Source organism: Euprymna scolopes, chromosome 16 (assembly GCF_053919585.1).
Source record: "Euprymna scolopes isolate OS-2025 chromosome 16, ASM5391958v1, whole genome shotgun sequence".
Taxonomy (NCBI): domain Eukaryota; kingdom Metazoa; phylum Mollusca; class Cephalopoda; order Sepiida; family Sepiolidae; genus Euprymna; species Euprymna scolopes.
This window is the reverse complement of record NC_136497.1, coordinates 4,620,013-4,640,948: the sequence shown is the minus strand read 5'-3', so window position 1 is coordinate 4,640,948 and position 20,936 is coordinate 4,620,013. Positions and strand designations below refer to the sequence as shown.

General features: G+C 36.0%; 1 protein-coding gene across 3 annotated transcripts in view; it reads right to left on the bottom strand.

Moving 5' to 3' along the window:
- The window catches only part of LOC145295829 (solute carrier family 2, facilitated glucose transporter member 10-like), an 86,025-nt gene that overhangs the window by 49,313 nt on the left and 15,776 nt on the right, over positions 1-20,936 (bottom strand). For 2 of the 3 annotated variants that reach the window (XM_080141536.1, XM_080141538.1), the window contains one exon: positions 1,166-1,309. In XM_080141536.1, coding sequence (XP_079997662.1) covers positions 1,166-1,309 — 144 coding nt within the window. Of the gene's footprint in view, positions 1-1,165; positions 1,310-17,363; positions 17,629-20,936 lie in introns of those variants that run through there. The other variant, XM_080141537.1, reaches the window with a different exon arrangement.

Below are 20,936 nucleotides of genomic sequence, written 5' to 3'. Positions count from 1 at the left end.
TTAAGTAAACACTTCATCAAATCTCCACACTAACGTAATGTACTTGCAATAACCCTTATCCCTGAGTGGCTTCCGGGCCTTGATAAGTGGTGATCACTGTGTAAAAAAAAAAAAAAAAAAAAAAAATAAGAATTATCGAAATAATAGAAATTACGAATTCTCATCTTAAAACTGCGATAACATTTGATAATTGTTAACTGTCTTGTTCTATTCTAATTCCAGTAATTATATAAGCAACTGGACTCATGAAAAAGAACCCCACAACCTAACTAGAAAATATAAGCAGTGAACCAAATGCAAGAGAGATTCAAACAATTGCACTTGAAGGGACAGTTAAAACCTTAAAAAAATCTCAGTTGGATATATATGAGATAGCGGGTAAATGTTTGGCATCTAATAGGATGTCCATCCCTAAACAAACTGATAAGAAAAAAAAATGTGCTATGAGATTTGCTTTCTCGTTTATGGTTTTACTTTTTTATTTCTAGAAATATGAGTATAGTCCACTTGAACATTCCTCAAACTCTATTGCATCAAAGTTGTAATGTATGGAACACGTTTATTTACAGGTCATTGCTCAGTTCTACTCCAAAACACAAATGGTTACTTCCAGTTGTTCTTATATTGTCCTAAGTTGGTAAAGAACTATGCTCTCCAGAAAACATCTCTCTCTCTCTCTCCAGCCAATGTCACTTTTATCTTGTGTTCAAGGGTCAGACGTTTTATGATAATTCCAAAGCTCATTCTCACATTTAAATGAATAAATTGTCTCCAAATTCTATTCTTTACAATCTTTTCTAATCACTTGCTACCAAGTTTTCCTTGACCGGCTAAACTTCCAGCGATTAAAGACATCCAATGCTTCTGCAATGATTTATCCAGGAGGACGAATGCTCCACATGATCATATCTATGTTGGGCAAAAATCCTAATGTGTTTGGTTTCGTCTTTCGTCCATTTGAACCAGTTGTAACATATGGAAGACTGTTTTATAGGTCATTGCTCAGTTCTACTAAAAAAAATGGCTGCTTCCATCTGTTCTTATATAGTCCTAAGGAGCAGATAACTCATCAATATTTCCTGTATCAGGGGCAGATAACTCCCGGGTACTACTTTAACACAGGAGTAGATAACTCTTTTGACTATACAAAAGTAACATTACTTACCAACATCATAACCAAACATGATGCCACCAATTGCAGCAGTAGAAGCAGCCATTATCAGAAACATTTTATCGCAGCATAAAACCTTAAGGTTATCACTGTGTTCATCTTCAGAATCAAGAGAAAGAGCCATCATTTCACTTTGGTCTGAAATAAAAAAATAAAAAAACTCAAATTCAAACTGAATAGTTATCTTTATTTATATAAAGTTAGATAAAGTGGGTACTTATGCAGAAAAAGGACCATGCTATCATCAAAGTTTTTCAGTCAGTTCGTGAAAGGTAGCGAAATTCTGAGCCAAAGCAATTGCAGTAGTCAACATCATTTAAGAAAACATTTATTTGCTAGCATTAATTTATCATTAAAAAATCTTAAAAGATATATTTATCTGAATTCGAACAAAAAAATCATTAAAAAAATCATATCAACATAAATAAAAAAAAAATGTTTTGCTATCAGTTGTTTGTTATTCAAAAAATAAATATATATTCATGAAACTTACAATGATTTTCTTTTTATTGATTTGAATTTTAATTTCCCTAAAGTTTTTTAAAACTTGTCTAATAATTATTCATTGTATTTTCTTTGTAACAACAAAAAGAATAATGTTTTCATTTTTTAATTCATTTTTTTTTATTGAATTACCTTTGTAATAACAGAAATAATAATTTTCATTGAAAAAAATGCATTTGCAAAAAAAAAGAAAGATAATCACAAAACTTTGGCACATTCTAGCATTTTATGTAAACTGCCTGGAAAATTCTGAGGATAATATGGTCCTTATTCTGTATAAGTACCAATATGTGTATATGTACAAGATTCACTCCTAAACTAATTAAGCAATCATTGCGAATTATTGAATATATATTCTTCTAGGCGACATAGTGAGTAATGTAGATACATTCATTGACTTTTTTTTTTTTTTTACAATTTTTAAAATTAGGAAGTCTGCTCCCTCCTTCCCAATACCCCTGTACTCCACCCAATAATGTTTAAAGTGTCATATATTGTGTCAATGGCCTCTTCTTCATGAGTTGTACGATTGGGACCATCCAACAGATGCTTTGTTTGTTATTTTGTTGTTTTTTATGCACTAATTTAGGACCTTGAATGATGTACACTATATTTCCAATTCTTTTGTTTATTGTGCCCAATTCACAGAAAGACGTGTTGCTCTTGTATGTTTTGTAGAAAACGTTTCCTCCTGGATCATAGGATTTCTTAGGCACAATAGAAGTTCATCTCAATTTTGTTCGCTTTGACAATAGTTTTTCAAACATGAGTTTGATTTTTCACTGAAACATAGTCTCCACCATATGTGATCGTGTAGAAACTGACGCAGTGCCATTTCTGTAGGTGTCTCATTTCAAAGTGATGACAAAGGATTCTGCCTACCCATTTGATCATGTGAGGTAATGCAAAGTGGTCCAAGGCATAAATGAAATCAAAATTAGTGTTCCAAACTGCGTTTTGTGAGAATACTATGTTACTTTCCATGATTTAGTATTTATTTGTTAAAATTTGTAGTAATAAGTCTGTTTTCTCTTGTAGTTCCAGTAGAAATTTTAGAAATCTTTTTTCCATTTTCTGTTATGGTTCCAATTCGTATTTCCACAGTTGTGCCATAGGTGATTTTAAGTCCTCCATGGTTTCTTACTTTTCTCCTTTAAAAAGGGGAAAAAAATTGGAAATGGCTTAGAACGAATAAAAAAAAAAAAAATTATGATTTTCCATGTATCCTTTCTTTTTCTTAACAATCAACACAATATAGATCTTGTGGTTGGATAAGAAAAAAAATCACATCTTTCTTAATTAATGTTCATCTTTTTTCCATGGTGGAAAAAAAAAGTTAAAATCAAGTTCTTTTTTTCATAGCATTTAATTTTCTCTTTGATAGAAAACACAAAGGAAAAAACGAAAACCAAGAAGTTAGTTTTTAGATTAACAAAAAAAAATTTCACCCACTGAACAATCATATCATTTTGTTTTTTCTTTCCATTTTTAAAAAAACAATCATCCACAATAATGTAGAGTTCAGTGCAACTTTCACAGTTGCTTAAAATGTTTAGTCATCCGACTCTATGGTACTGACTCTCTGAATGATTTGTTATTAGTGTTTGAATGCTTTATCGCAAAAGTCAATGTTGTTGAGGTAGGTTGCCAATTGTTGTGGCCTTAGGAAAGAGATACAAAGAAAGACTCGAACAGCAGGTTTAGGTAGAAAAGAATATATTGTACAAGAAAGTGAATACAAAGAAAAGGTTGTCGATATGTCATGACTGTTGACAGTTTGTCGTCTCATGTTAGGTTGCAATAATTCTCCACAAGAGTATTAGACTTGGGATTTTTATAATGATTAGAAGATCTCATTGTGAGTGAATGGGTTAGTCCCTATAACAATATTGGTTTCCCATGAATAACTTCTCTCCATAAATAAAAACTAACAAGTCTCCATTGTGTTTCTATTCATAAGTAGCTGTGTTATGTTACTGGCTCCTGGAAATACCAGTTAGCCTACTGCATGGCTGATTATTAGTTTTTAGGTTAGAAATATTTGATAACAAAGAAAAGAAGGTTTGAATAACAGAAAGAATGTCATTGAAGCAAAAAAGATATTTGAGAAAATATTTGCATTAAAATAATTCCCAGTTATTTTAACTTAGGGAAAAGGAATCTGATAAGTAAAAATAAACATGGATGATTATGTGACAGAAATCAGACGTTGGTCGTGTGTTGATGCGTGTTGATGACGTCATTTAGAGGGGGAGATGGTTTTCTTGAGAGACACATAGAAATTAGTTAAGAGTTGGTAGTCAGAGTAAGTAGTCAGAGGGAGAGAGATGGTGCACAGACCATAATCACTCTGAGCAAGGGAGACTGTTGGAAAATCTAAGACCCGCATGCAACTTTCCAATGGGAAACATTGGTAAATAAAGTTGCTGTAAATACAATCAAGACTTCATGTTATACGAATTTTCATTTGCAACTTTTTCAAAGATCAACCCAGATGGATAAGGTATGTTTCCCTACTGGTAGATGTTAACCCTCCCCCTAAAGAGAATCACATCGGTCCCCTATTATTGTAATGATTTTCTATCATAAATGTTGTATAATCTCTTTATACACTCATCACCAGACGATCACATATACACTTCAAATGCATATACACACTTCAAACACATATACACTTCAAATATATATACACTCAACATCCTAGCATCAAACAGAAAACAGACACATTCATATGATGTGTTTAATGGAAAAACAATATGGACTCCAAAAGTTGAAATTTTGAGATTTTTGTCACAAAACGCAACAAATATCAAGGAGAATCTGATCAGACAAAAGTCATTGCTGAATTCAAAATATTTATGTGAAAAGAAGTGTTTGAATATTTTATATACGTCTGCTCTTATGTAGATTCTTAAGACCATAGATTTTCTTTAAATTCTCTACATAAATATGTTCTACTTGTTTTGATTTTTTCAGACTTTCAAACCAACAAGCACTAACATAATTGTTGTTCATTAAAGTTAAACATCTAAAAAATTTAATTTTACAAGCCCCTTCAAATATGACTGGAGGAAAGAGACCAAGAAACAGAAGCGAAATAGTGGACAAGAATATGTCAGTAGTTCTCCAAAATGCATTGTAGGAAAGTGCAGGCTTGGAGAAGCATGTTCTTGGAAGAAAAAATGTTCTGTAAAAATCGGTGGCCAGGAAAAGATTACATTGATACTCAAATCATTTTGTGAAAAGTATCAAGTGGCACCTATGTCATTCTTCCACCGAACGTGTCATATATACTCGTAAATATATGAACACATAATATAGACTATATTACAATTGTTCAGCTAGCTAAACAGAGGAGGCTAGAGGTCAACAAACATGAGGGGATCACAGCCACAATAAAAAAAACGACTATGACAGAAAGACCAGCATGTACAAACACTCTGTATGTATAAAAAGATTTTGTTTTGTTTTTCGCTCATCGACAAAAACACAGAAGTGCAAAAAATATGGGCTTACGTAAAAGACGATACGCAAACAGTTTGTTTAACATAAAATACTGCGTGTGGTGTAACTCAACTGATTTGCGCATGACCAGGTTAGTACAAATAAGGATAAATAAAATTAGAAAATTTGATTACATTTCGCTATGTTACAGCTTTCTTTGTCATGAACGATCATCATGGAATTGGTAAAAGCAAAAATGGTGATTACCATGGAAAGAAAACAAAAACACAATGTTGGGGCAACTGAATGAATGAGGCGAATTTGTTAATAATAATTAACCGTGATTATTTATGTAAGGCAATTAGTTTCAAATTGCAAATATTTTTTTTTAATTCTTGTAAATGTGAATGACTCCATGAAAGAAAGAACATGTGTTTTGTGCAATTCATCAGACGGCCAGTGCGTAATGACTCAAATACTACCCCAGTCAGCTGAAACATAACAAATGTGTGCGCTATTTGTTGGTTAAAAAGAGGAACTCTAACCCAATTCCAAACATCTGAGATGAGGCAGGGAATGTGATTTACGCAAATAATGCACTTTAGACAATCAGCAATATACAAACATCTTCGGCAAATGTCACTTCACTATCGCTGGTTGTGTAGTATCTGTTCTGACGCCACACTTCACCTTTTCTGTCCTCAGTAAGTAGAAAAGAAAAAAGCCAAGTACGTCCAAGGATGAAGTACTGCTGCCACATCTGGGCAGGAGCTGCTAAAAACAGCCTATCCTGCCTTGATAGAGTACAAAATAGACTTCGTGGTTTAGTGGGGATGCCCTTTTCTCTTCCCTGCAACCTCTCTCCCACAGAAGAGACGTTGCGAGCCTGTCCTTGTTTTATCGTTATTTCCATGGCAAGTGCTCGTCTGAGCTCCAATCTCTAGTCCCCCTCCTCAATCTTTCACAATAAACACCCGTCTAGCTGAAATTACTGTCATTAATTTTCCCACTCTTTATCTGTGCCTAAATCAAAACGTAGATTCCATGAGCAAAGCTTCTTTCTTAAAAGTGCACGACTGTGGAACTCTCTTCCGTTTGCCTGTTTCTCACCTGACTACAACTTGGATGTCTTCAAGTCCAACATAAACAAATTTCTGATGAACCTTTAAGTAAGTATCACTGTGTAAAAAAAAAAAAAAAAAAAAAAAAAAAGAGACTTTATCAAATCTCCAATACTAACGATTACTACGATACTATCCCATTGATTACTGTACACGCAATAAACTTTATCCCCGAGTGGCTTCCAGGCCTTGATAAGGGATGACCTCCACGTAAAAAAAAAAAAAAATCCTTCATGACTGAGACAATTTTTATTTTTGTTCCTACCAGAGTGCCTCTTTTTAGGTAGCTGGATTTTCCCCATATTAAAAATCGACCTTGTATCTTACTCTACCCTCTTGGGGAGGCAAGAAAAAACTTCCAATATAAACAAGCCTAAATCACCATTCAGCAGCTGATTCTGACTCGTTCTTCAATTCAGAGATTGTGAGAACCTTTGCTCAAGTACCATGTGCCATTGTAATAAAGCGTGTATGAGCACGTGGGCAAATATTAGCAGAAGCTCGAAGATAGCTGACATGCAAAGATATTAGCAGCAGTAGCAAAAAAAAACAAAAAAAACACATATACAAATTAGGAAGATGGACATGTTCTACAGTCGGTGTGTAGTGAAGCAGAAAGAAAAACGCCTACCAGTGGTGTCAAGATGGAGGAAAAGAAAAACGGTAATAAACGACTTGTGTTAGGAAGGAAAGAAAAGCAGAGTTGGATTTATTTTTTGTTTATTTCTTTCCGACGATGCCGGAAGGTGTCGGGGTCTGTGAGAGTTTTCAACTATTACAAACACGGTTCGAGCGTAACAGTCACGTTACAATATGTTTTTTTTGCATTATTTGTGTTGATTACCAGTTAAAAGTGGTTATTTAGTTCAGTAAAGTTTTCCCTTTTAAAATTTCACAAAACTTTATAAGAACTTTTTTGTGTATCTTGTTTACTATTCTGTTGAAATTGTGCTGCAAGTTTTATTTACAACAAAAATAGACAGAGTTAAGTTAAAACACACACACACGATTAGAAATTTTAAGGTTAAAAGCGCAGAAACAATAATACAGAAAAAATTCATAACTAGAACATTGATATACAAGTAAAGCCTCCTATTTTTCAACTCAAAAGTTAAAGAGCTACAAAGACAAAAGTGGTACTATTAAAAGGAGTGGAGTTTGTGCTCCAGAATTTATTTTTCCACATAGTCGCCACCATTCTCAATGCACTTTTGCCAGGAACAAACAGCTGTGCATAATAATAATGATGACTTTAAATAAAAACAAAAAAAAAGCACTCCAACATTTTTTCCATTTAAACAAATATAGTGCACGTCAGTTAATGGATGACTGCATCATGACACAGTTAATGGATGACTGCATTAGAAAAGAAAAAACCCGGCGTTTTCTGTTGCCAATGATTAAAGGTGGTAGCAGCTGTTAATCAAACACGCCTTCACACGAGATAGGTTGCATGAATGCACAGATTTAGGAAGCATTTCTTCTTAAGACAACGCTTAAACAGCTTTGTAAGTATGGGAGCTACTTCTAGTTAAAGCTTGTTTAACATTATAATAGGAATGCCGTCAGGGCCAGTTGCTTCACTGGAATCGAGTTTTTTTTTGTTTTTACACAGTGGTCACCACTTATCAAGGCCCAGAAGTCACTCAGGGATAAGGGTTATTGCAAGTACAGTACGTTAGTGTGGAGATTTGATGAAGTGTTTACTTACGGAGGCGGTTCATTAGGAATTTGTTAACGTTGGACTTGAAGACATCCAAGTTGTAGTCAGGTGGGAAGCAGGCAGACGGAACAGAGTTCCACAGGTGTGCAGTTCTAAGAAAGAAGCTTTGTTCATGGAATCTACATTTTGATTTAGGCACAGATAAAGAGTGGGGGAAATTTTTCACAGTGGATTCAGCTAGATGGGTGTTTTTATTGAAAGATTGGCAAGGGGGGACCAGAGATTAGAGTTCAGACGAGCACCTGCCATGGAAATAACGATAAAACACGGATAGGCTCGCAACATCTCTTCTGTGGGAGAGAGGTTGCAGAGTAGAGGAAAGGGCATCCCCCACTGAGCCACGAAGTCTATTTTGTACTCTGTCAAGGCAGGATAGGCTGTTTTTAGCAGCTCCTTCCGAGATATGGCAGCAGTATTCCATCCTTGGACGTACTTGGCTTTTATATAGATAGAGAATTGCATCAGTAGTGAGATATCTTCTGGAGCGGTAGAAGGATCCCACCATCTTTCCAGCGACCTTGGCAACAGACTCGATGTACGTGTTCCATTTCAGATCAGGAATAAAGGTCAAACCCAGAAGCTTGTCAAAACACGGGGCTTCTCCTAGACGAGAGCCATCCATTTCAATTGATGCCAGATGGGGATCAGAGCGTTGATGATGTAAGGATAGGAGTTTGGTTTTAGATGCATTAAAGGTAACCAGCCACGTCTTCCCCACTGAACCACGCGCTCGAGATCAGAGAAGAGAGAATCAGAGAGAACTTTGTCATTTACAGCCTTTGATGTGTTGCCGTAGATGGTCGTGTCATCAGCATAGATGTCAACAAATGATTTAAGTATGTGTTTAGGGAGGTCATTGATGTAGATCAGGAAGAGAGTTGGGCCCAGGATTGACCCTTGAGGGATTCCAGCATTAATACTGCAGGCCTCTGATTTTTGTCCATCGACCACTACTCTTATGAGCCTATCGGAGAAAAATGATTTAATGATTGAGAAAACATTTCCAGTTATACCATAGCTGGAAATCTTGTGAAGTAGATGCCATACCTTATCGAAGGCCTTTGATATGTCAAGAGCAATTGCCCTAGAAAGGAAGCCTTTGTCAAGAGATTCACTAATCCTGTGAGATAACAGTTAGCACATCTGCGGTAGATCTTGCAGAACGGAAACCATATTGTGTGTCACTAAGAAGGTTGTTTCTGCTGAGGTGATTGACTATTTCTCTATTTAATATGGATTCCAGCAACTTACTCGACACACAGGAGACTTATTGGTCTGTACTGAGAGGGAGATGACTTATCACCTGAATTCTTAAATACAGGGCAAACTGATGAGGTTTTCCAGAGAGTCGGAAAGCACTTCTCCTTAAGGCAGCGCTTAAACAGTTTCGTAAGTATGGGAGCAAGTTATGGTTGAAGCTTTTTCAACACGATAATTGGGATACAGTCAGGGCCAGTTGCTTTACTGGAATCAAGGTTCTTGATTAGCTTGGCGACCTCATGCATGGATATTTGTATGTTACCTAGCGTGTTCTGTGTTATAGGAGAAAATATGGGGAGTTGATGGCCTTCATCGCATAGCTGCAAAGGTTGAGAATAAAGTTCTTGCGGAATTTAAAAAAAAAAATTAGTTATAATACCTTTACTTTATGCATCATTTTAAAGAGCGTTTTTTGTTCTATCTAATCGTTTAAATTACAATCGTTTTCAAAACAATTATGTCTTCTTTTCCAAACGCCGAATACAAGATGGAAAAAAAAGCAAATTCGCAAAATCTTTTTATTTCAATTCAGGCTAGGCCAAAAAACTGCTGAAACAGTTTGCAATATCAATGAAGTGTTTGACTCAGGAACCACTACTGAATGCACAGAACAACAGTTGTTTAAAAAAGTTTGTGGTGGCAACAAGAGTCTTGAAGATGATGAGTGTAGTGGTTGGCCATCAGATGTTGACAACAATCAATTAAGAGCTTTAGTCAATCCATGCATAACTGGTGATGCTCAGCTCATAGGTTAAATACAAATAAAGCTCCACGTCACTTCACGAAGCCAGAGTTGAACCAAGGAAAGGTCATGCTGTCTCATTCATTAGTTTTTTGAATGCAGGTGAAACCATTATGGTGGCAAAGTACAAATGGATGAAATGAATCAAAAACTTCGACAGCAACACAGAAAAAGGGCAATTCTCCTCCATGCCAATGCCCGACTGCATGTTGCTAAACTGACCCTGCAGAAAGGAAAGCAAATATGTCTTACAGAGAGGAAGGCAATTAGAAAGTAAAAAAATGGAAGCAGACAGAAGACAGGAAATAATTGTGAAAGAAATTGGGTTTTGATTCAAATTGTAAATTAAAAACCTTTAAAAATAATGGGGAGCCATTCACCACAGATAATATAATTTGTTCTATTGGGCTGAGATATGGTTTTGTACAGTTCTAAGAAGTCAACCCTCCCAGGCTTTGCTTTCTCTCTTTGAGAAGGGGTTAGCTTATAGCTAATCGCCTGAGGTGCCTCTATCAGGAATGCCAACAAGACTGTTCAGACATTTTTTTTATGAGACAGAGTACACCTCCTCCTGTGTGCTGGCTTTTCAATCTTAAACTTCTGAGCTTATGTCACATTTGACCTCCGTAGATTTTCCTTTGTTTTCAATTTCCGTTAACAGCTGTTGTTACATGTTTTTCTTTATCCTTCCTTTTTTTTCTTTTTTTTTTTTACATAGGCGTCACCACTTATCAAGGCCGATAGGCCACTCAAGGATAAGGGTTAAAGAGTGTAGAGTAGTCAAAAGGACAATATAGTAATCGATAGTAATGGAAGTTCGGTAGATTTGTAAACTTAAGTGGAACGGCTCATCAGAAACTTGTTCATGTTGGACTTGAAGACAACCATATTATAGACAGCTGGAAAGCAGGAAAACGGAAGACAATTCCACAGGCGTGCAGTTCTAAGAAAGAAGCTTTGATCATAGAATCTATATTTAGGTTTAGGCACAGATAAAGAGTGGGGAAAATTATTGATAATGTTTTCAGCTAGTCTAGTGTTTCTTGTGAAAGTTTGGCGAGGGGGGACCATAGATTGAAGCTCAGTCGAACACTTTCCATGAAAATAACGATAAAGCAGAGACAAACTCGCAACATCTCTTCTGTGAGATAGAGGTTGCAGCGAAGAGAAAAGGACATCTCCCACCAGGCCACGAAGTTTATGTTGAACCCTATCAAGGCAGGACAAGTCTTTTCTAGCAGCTCCTGCCCATATGTGTATTCTGTATCTCTACAAAGCCCCTATTCGCCCATGGATGGAGTATTGTTGTCACATATAGGCTGGTGCATTGCTAGTCTTTCATTCTTAGACAAGGTCCAAAAAAATAGTTTCCAATCTAATAGGTACCGCACTACCGACCAAGCTCCAACCCCTGTCGCATTGCATCACTGTGTATGTTTTACAAGAACTTTAATGGAATGTGTGCTGATGAAGTAACAATACTTCCCCCCCACAATGTAAATATGCTTAACTAACCCAACAAGCAACAAAATTCCACCCCTTCACAGTAGAGATCTCTAGATGCCAGAAAGCCTGCTACTCTAATATGTTTTTTTCTCTCTTTTTTTTTTTTACATAGGCATCACCACATTATCAAGGCCAAGAGGCCACTCAAGGATAAGGGTTAAAGAGTGTACAGTAGAAATTGGACAATATAGTAATCATTAGTAATGAAAATTTGGTAAATTTGATAACTTATATGGAACGGCTCATCAAGAACTTATTTACTTTAGACTTGAACACAACCATATTGTAGTCAGCCGGAAAGCAGGAAAACGGAAGACAATTCCACAGGCGTGCAGTTCTAAGAAAGAAGCTTTGTTCATGGAATCTACCTTTAGGTTTAGGCACAGATAAAGAGTGGGGAAAATTATTGATAATGTTTTCAGCTAGTCTAGTGTTTCTTGTGAAAGTTTGGCGAGGGGGGACCATAGATTGAAGCTCAGTCGAACACTTTCCATGAAAATAACAATAAAGCAGAGACAAACTCGCAACATCTCTTCTGTGAGATAGAGGTTTCAGCGAAGAGAAAAGGACATCTCCCACCAGGCCACGAAGTCTATTTTGAACCCTATCAAGGCAGGACAAGTCTTTTCTACCAGCTCCTGCCCAGATGTGGCAACAGTACTCCATCCTTGAACGTACCTGACTCTTATATAGATAGAGAATTGCATCAGCAGTGAGATATCTACTGGATCGATAGAAGGATCCAACCATTTTTCCAGCGGCCTTGGCAACAGATTTGATGTACGTATTCCATTTAAGATCAGGAGTAAAGGTCAAGCCCAGAAGCCTGTCAAAACTTGAGGCTTCCCCAAGATGAGAGCCATTCATTTTAATTGATGCCAGATGTGGATTAGAATGTTGATAATGTAAAGAGAGAAGCTTGGTTTTAGATGCATTAAAAGTAACCAGCCACTCCTTTCCCCATTGTACTACGTGCTCAAGATCAGAGGAGAGAGAATTGAAGAGAACTTGGTCGTTTACTGTCTTAGATGTGCTACCATAAATGGTAGTGTCGTCAGCATAAATGTCTACAAATGATGTAAGGATGTGATTTGGAAGATCATTAATGTAGATCAGGAAAAGAGTTGGGCCCAGGATGGACCCCTGAGGGACACCGGCATTAATACTGTGAGCTTCTGATTTTTGCCCCTCAACTACTACTCTTATGAACCTATCAGAGAGAAATGATTTAATAATTGAGAAGACTTTTCCATCTATACCATAGCTAGCGATCTTATGAAGTAAACCTTTATGCCATACCCTATCAAAGGCTTTAGATATGTCAAGAGCAATTGCCCTAGAAAGATTGCCTCCGTCGAGAGATTTGCTAATCCTATGCGATATAACTGTAAGCACATCTGCTGTAGATCTAGCAGAACGGAAACCATATTGAGTGTCACTAAGAAGGTTATTTTTGTCGAGATGGTTGATTACTTCTGTATTTAACACAGATTTCAGCAACTTACTCATGACGCACAGGAGACTTATTGGCCTGTACTGAGAGGGGGATGAGCGATCACCTGAATTCTTAAATACAGGGCATACTGATGAAATTTTCCAGGGAGATGGGAAACTATTCTCCTTAAGACAACGTTTAAACAGTTTTGTAAGTATGAGCGCTAGTTCAGGTTGAAGTTTTTTGAGTACTATAATTGGAATACCGTCAGGACCAGTTGCTTTACTGGAATCAAGGATTTTGATTAGCTTGGCAACATCACGTACAGATATACGTATATCACATAGCGTGTTTTCTGATACAGGAGGAAATATTGGGGGTTGGCGGCCTTGCAAAAAGTTTGGCTTTGTCTGATGCTGACGAGATTACCTCAGGTCCATTGATAATAGTTGGGATGGAGCACACGCTTCTGTTCAGGATTCTGTTTGCTATTTGCCAAAACTGGTGGGAACCAAGCCGCTGCTCAGCTACTTTGGACTTAACAGATTGAGCATACAACTCTCTTGCGTTCTTTATTACTTTCTTACAATGGTTGCTGGCAGTCCTGAAAGCGGCTTTAGTTTCCATACATCTATTACGTTTGAAGCAGTGGAAAAAGTGATTTCTGTGCGCAATGGCAGCAGCACATTCTGGAGAGAACCATGGCTGGCTGTTAGGTTTTTGCTGAAACGTTTTAGAGGGTATGAAACGGTCAATACCTACAATTAACAATTCAGTCAGGTCTAATACTATAGAGGACACATCCTTTTTAAACATGGAATGCAGAGGTAGATCAGATATAAATGTACAGAAGCTATCCCAGTCAGCCTTAATGTATCGATATACTGTACGATGGAGAGGTACGTCTGGAGACTTATTACATTTCATTTTTATCTTAATTGATACAACATAGTGGTCGGAAGATCCAAGAGGTGACAGAACAGAAACTGAACATAGTTCAGGGCAAGTTGTGAGAAAAAGGTCTAGTAGGCTCGCATACTGGCCGTCATTGTCGGGCACACGGGTGGGTTCCTGAACAATCTGAGTGAGGTCATAGGCAATGGAGAAATCATGACAGAACCTCCCCTCATCATCGGTCTTGTTTGAATGGGTCAACCATTCGACGTTGTGAACATTGAAGTCTCCACATACGTGAATGTTAGCTGAAGGATAAGCAGATAGGACTTGGTCAATTTTCTCAGATATGCTTTGAAAGATAGTAACTCCGCTCTTGTGGGGGCGATAGAGAGTAAATATAAATGCCGTAGTGTGAGCTAAAGCAACCCGGAAGCACATATGGGGTAAGTTAGGATCTTCCCTGGAGATGTCCCTACCACATAGAAAGCTATCTTTAATATAGGCACATATTCCATGCCCATGGCGATCTTGGGGGTCAGATTTAGAAGTTAAGTTAGAGTATCCTATAATTGCAAACTCTTCTAGGGAAATAGCCTGTCAAATGCCAGTTTCACTTAAAAATAAAAGGTCTGGTTTAGTCTCCTGTAATTGGGCTTCAACCTCTGGAAGGTTAGAACGTAGACCCCTGATGTTGGAGAAGGAGACATGGTAGTAGGGGTCTACGTTGGAAGTTGGAGAACCGGGTTTAATCGTGTATTTTTTCTTGAAACTTGTCATGATGAAATTTTGGAATTTGTGGACTAGGTCGTCAGATTTACTTAGAGCAGGACAGAGAGGGGAAACTAAGAGAGAAAAAGAAACGAAGAATTTTTTTTTTTTGTAGCTAATGATAAGGTAAAGCCGTAACAATTACCCACTAGTATGGCATCGAGAGGCCCCACCAGAAGCTACTGCATGGTCCAGAATCCATTCACCAAATGGCAATACAGCAGCTCCAGTACTTTGCACCTGCTGATAGGACAGCCTCCTTAGTGGTTAATCCAAGGTTCGGGTCCCTGACTATCAGGCGAATAACGTCAGCCCAGACAAAACGTTTACCTCCAGCACCCTTACTAGTGACATGGCTACAAGGATAGACATAGAAACAGAAAATTTCCACCATCTCTGCCAACTGTTTGCGCAAAATACTGCCAACCTAGAAAACAGCTTTTTCTCTTTCAAACTACTTGACTTTGGAATTCTTTCCCTGTTTCCTGCTCCTGACTGTACAAGCATGTTGAAATTTTAATGTAATGCGAACAGACATCTTGCATCTCCATTACATCTAAGTCATAATATGCCTTGTTTGAGGTGAATAAGAGTAAAAAAAAAACAATACCTCTACTATTATATAAAAGTCACTTTGTGTGTGTGTGTGTGTGTGTGTGTGTGTATATATTCTTTCCTCATAGGTTCCAAAACAGCTGAGCCTATCTTTTGCGAATTTCACACAAAGCTAATTTATATGCCTGGCAGTGTTCTTAGATATGTTTTGTACAGAAATTCATCTGATAAGTATCGAAAATCTAAAAAATCGAAAATCTTAAAAAAAGTCTTTCTTCTCTTATAGATAAAAAATAATTTTTACAGGGGAATATGTTATGCTACATCATGTAACCATGGTAACGTAGAATATTCTCCTGTAAAAATTATTCTTTTTAAAGAAGAAAAACTATTTTTAAATTCGTCAAGCCCAAAAATCAGCTGACGTGATATTGTAAAAAAAAAAAACAAAAAAAACACACAGACGAAATTTGATGAACGCCATTATCATTATTACTTTTTATTTTTTTTGCGAATTAGTCCACTGGGCAAATGATCATTTGTAAAATATAAAAATTAATTGAGGATTCTATAATAATGCATAAGCAATCTGCATGAATTAAAATATCGTGTTCAAGCGAATTGTTCGATTGGGCAATGCCAGGCGTCTTGCTACTCCATATATATCTTGAATGTTTGAGATAATAAAATGAATATTTTTTTCATTTTAGTTGACATGATTGTCATATTCGTTATGTTGAAAGACTGCAATCGAGATAGACAAGACAGTCAAAGTGGATATCAGTGACGCAGATGTTGCCAATTTAATTGATATTCACAACATTATGATGACAATCATATTCACAACCAAGGTCATATTTACTGTCATTTAAGTCCAGATATTTTTGCAGACAAATAAAAACCGGGCATAGTTTATCTTTACTTTTATACACGAAAAAAAATTTAAAAAAAACAAAACAATGCAGCAAATATTGTGGTTCAATATGTTTCTTAGAAACAACTGTTTTGGTGAGTTCCTGTCGTTTGGGACAAATTCAGAACAGAAAACAAAATCGATTCCATTTAGAATCGTTTGAAAATATTCAGAAAAGACACCATTTTATTTTGATTTGTTAAGGAAAGAGTTTGCGGTCAGAATCTGAATCTGAAACAAGTTTTTCAAACAAGAAATGACTGTTGCTTGTTTTATTACTGTTTTTATTAACGCTGTTAATTAGACATTTTCATTACAACAATGAAAAGGTCAATTATTATTATTATTATTATTATTAATGTCAGTATATAATGAGAAAGAATTAATTGCCTTTAATTATTCTTTATTAATACCAAATTGATTAGGGGTAGGAAACGACAGGAGACCGGGGAGGGGGGGGGGAGACGAAAGAAAAGGAGAAAGTAATTAAGTAAAAAAAAAAAATAGAGGAAGCAAGGAGGAAGGGAAAGGGAAAAAAAGGAAGGAGGGAAAGAGAAAAAGAAAGGTTGAGGAGAAAGAGAAAAGGAAGAATAGAAGGGGGAAAAGAAAAAGAACGGAAAGTGGAAAGAGAAGAGAAAGAAAGGAAGGAAGGAAAGAGAAGAGAAAAAAATAAAAACAAACGAAAGAATGGGGGAAATAATAGAGAAAGAAATGGTGTTTGTATCTAAAATATAGCACTTTTCTGTTATTTTTTAATTTTTTTTAAATGGAAATCGCTTGAGACAAAGCGTGAAGCCATTGATGCAAAGAGCTAAAAAGAATGAAAGATGAATATTGGAAAGACAGGGGATGCCTATAGATGTTAGTCTTAAAAAGACTATAGGCAGGAGACAATAGTTAGCAGAAAGAGAGTTCCAAAACTTGCAGTTCTTGAGAAAAACCTACTGGAATATGAAGTTGTATTACAGCAAGGGTTCAAAACAGAGAATTGATGAAGAACATTAGTGTTGTATATATATATATATATATATATATATATATATATATATATGCGAGGGTTGTTCATATAACCATTTATATACGGTACCAAATTAAGGTATGTTGTTTATCGTGTTTGAATTGTTGCGTTTTTAATGTTTACAGGGCACTAATAAATATCTATCGTGTTTTTATCATAACGGACCATATGTTTGTATGTATGTATGTATGTTTGTTTGTTGTGTAACTGACTATTGTCCTCAGATCTTTAATCATGATTCGTCTAGGTGTCGGTGCATACGTGTCCGAACATATACTACACATAACATAACACATTACAGCATACCTGTTTCTGCTATTGTTTCTTGTGGGTGGTTCATCATCCGTCTTCGGGAGAGCTGGCATCTGTTTAAAGGAATACTTCAAGACAGGATGCAAGACGATGTGAGATTTTATGTATTTTATTCCCAGGTATTCGTCATAGCAGAAGAGAGTGATCGACAATCTTTGGTTCTTCTATGCCTCTATTCTGAGACTTCTCCTCCCTCATGGAGAGACCCATTTGTAGCCCATCAGTCTCTCTTTGTGTCCCAGATCCAACTGCCAACTATGCTTGCACAAACTGGAACATGTGACATGTGGCATCTGTTTCCCGTTCGCATAATTTTCAGTGCAAACTGACTGGGTTTGACATCAAAACATGACTTCAAATCTCTGTTGTCCACTCATCATTAGATAGATAATTATATAGACAGAGATATAAATAAATAGACAATAATTATATAGACAGACTTATAGATAAATAGACAGATAGATAAATAGGTAGTAGCTAGATAAACAGATAAATAGATAGATATACAGATAATTAGATTAACAGATAGATAGACAGATAAACAAACAATTTACTGCCTCTGTTGGGCTATTCTCTAACATTATATCAACCAGTTAAATGAGCTGGAACAAAGGAAGCAGGGAATAAATCAGACAACACATTTCATAATAGTATTGATAGAAAAGACTGGGACTAGCAACATCACATCTGTGAGAGAAAGGTTGCATAGAAGAACAATATTCAGAGGTAACAGGAGGGCATTCTCCCAGGCATTACCATCTTTCAGAAGAAAAATCGGTTTATTGCCTGTAGTCTACAGCACTCTCATCCTTGAGAGTCTCGACAGAAGTGACCAGGACATTTCCATATGAAATTAATGTTTTAGTAATGTGAGCTGCACATGCATCGTTTTGTACTTTTTTTTTTTTGTTATACTTCCTCGTGGACTTGGTGAAAAGTATACAACTTTTTGTTTTCAATTCATCTAAAATATTACCTTTCTTCTAGTGTTTGTGTAGACACAATTACTTATACTTCATACACACTCACTTAAAAAAAAAAAAATTTCTCACCTCTATGTAGGAACGATGCTCTTGCGTAACTGAGAGGAGATACTATTCACGCTTAAATCTTATTTATAAATATAACACCGACAGAACATTACAACTGTAACAGAGCGCAAATGCGCATATGGCGGGTGTATGCAGATACCGAACCATGTGCAAAGTGACGTCATGATAAGGAAAAAGAAAGAGACTAAAAAAAAATGTGTGCACAGACTGACGATGACGTTCATGAGGATCACAATCACGATCATGTTTGAGAGAACAGAGGTCAGAGAGAAGGAGCATGATCACGTTTTATTCCGGAAAGTACCCGTAAATAAATGTCGTTGTTAGAAAAATATAAAAGGAGTTGAGATATTACTTGTCTTCTGTTCCTTGTGACGTACTCTGCTACGTGTTGGGTATCAAGTATCTACATGTTAATGGGTGTATAAACGCATGTTAACGTGTGTACTACATTACACAATATTTATTGCTGAATAAAATTACATCCTCATCCCAAAAACCTAAAATTTTAACAAATACAAAAATATATCGTTTTCATTAGGTTAAAGCATAAAAAAATTTGACTCTCCAAAGAATAATGTTTAAAAAAATTTGACTCTCCAAAGAATAATGTTTAAAAAAATTCCTCAAATTAAAAAAGCTCTGAAGAAAATTATTATATTTTTATTTATTTTTTTAATTACATTTTCACCCCAAACAAGACACAGTGCCACTTTATGTAGGAGGCTACTATCAGGACCATAAGTTGCAGGGATACTATGTAGAGAGTTGAGCAGCAAGATGTATGTTCACATTACACTTGAACTTCTGCATATCAGTACAATTGGGGAAGCAGAAACCTGGAAGGAAATTCCAAAGTCTAACAGTTCTGGGGAAGAAACTATTGGGGTAGAAGGCTTTCTTACATCTAGGGATCTCTACTGTGACCCGATTCTTAACTCATAAAAGAGGGTAGTATAAGTGACGCTAATCTTAAATCGGAAAAAAAAATGAAAAAGTTGTTTCGCTTGATGCTGATAGTAATTGACTGTTTGGCGACGGCTCGTACGGTCCCCCCTCGCCAAACTTTCACAAGAAACACTCGTCTAGCTGTAAACACTATCAATAATTTCCCCCACTCTTTATCTGTGCCTAAACCTAAACGTAGATTCCATGAACAAAGCTTCTTTCTTAGAACTGCACGCCTGTGGAATTGTCTTCCGTTTTCCTGCTTTCCGGCTGACTACAATATGGTTGTGTTCAAGTCTAAAGTAAATAAGTTCTTGATGAGCCGTTCCATATAAGTTATTAAATTTACCAAATTTTCATTACTAATGATTACTATATTGACCAATTTCTACTGTACACTCTTTAACCCTTATCCTTGAGTGGCCTCTGGGCCTTGATAATGTGGTGATGCCTTTGTAAAAAAAAAAAAAAAAAAAAAAAAAAAAAAAACATTAAGTCTGTTCCTTGCATCACAATCAGTAACATTCAGGTCCCCTCTGATAATACCAAATATTTGGTGCAAATCCACAGTTCAACTAAATTAAAACAAAGAAAAAAACAAGCAAAAAATACAGAAAAATCTTAATGATGCAAGCATCTGTCACAAAATGAATATGTAATTATGTGGATTGATCAAGTCGTTAGAGAGAGAGAGAATAATTTTTTTTACGATTTTAATAGTAAATCGCAGCCATTACAAGTCTGATTTTGAACTTGATAGTTCAAATTGAATTCTTTTTATTTATTAAATATGGCAGATCAAGACATAACGTTCTCACTTTCTTAGAAAATTTGATTTTATAGTTTAAAAAAATTACTAAATTAAATCACATAATTTTTGGAATATAACATTTACACGCTGCGATGAGTACATAATTCATAAAGACTTTTCCGGATTTTTTTTTTTATGCACCAAATATCTATACAGGGTTGCAGTTCACACTGAAGTATGAGTTTCTTGGGTTCTTCGATTTTCTCAGGTAAATTCCGTACATGGATCATGATAATTTTTTATTATTATTATTATTATTATTTTATCTTATCTATATATTTATAAAAGTGAAAGTGTCTGTCTGTCTGTGTGTCTGTCTGTGTACATTTCCCTACACAATAACTCTGTCAATTTTCAGTCTACAGACTCAAAATTTGATATACAGGGTATTGAGATTTGGGAAAATCTGTAATCTGGTTTCTGCCAGAAATTTGGCTGTTAAGTAATCAAAGTTCAACGATTTGAGCTTTGAGAACTCTACCAACATCCTCCGCCAATATTGAGTATAAACACTTGAAATTTTAGATATAGGTTCCTTGGATATGGATCTAACTTAATAACTTGATTTGAGCCCAAAACAATAAATGTTAAGGGGTCATAATAGGGGCCAAAGTTTAAAAAAAAAAATTTAACCGTTGCAGTCTCTACCAAATTACTCAGACAATTTCTGGTCTAAACATTCGAAATTTTACATAAAAGGTATTCAGAGATAGGGCAAGCTTTTTAATCGGTTTTGGTCAAAAATTTGAGCTACCA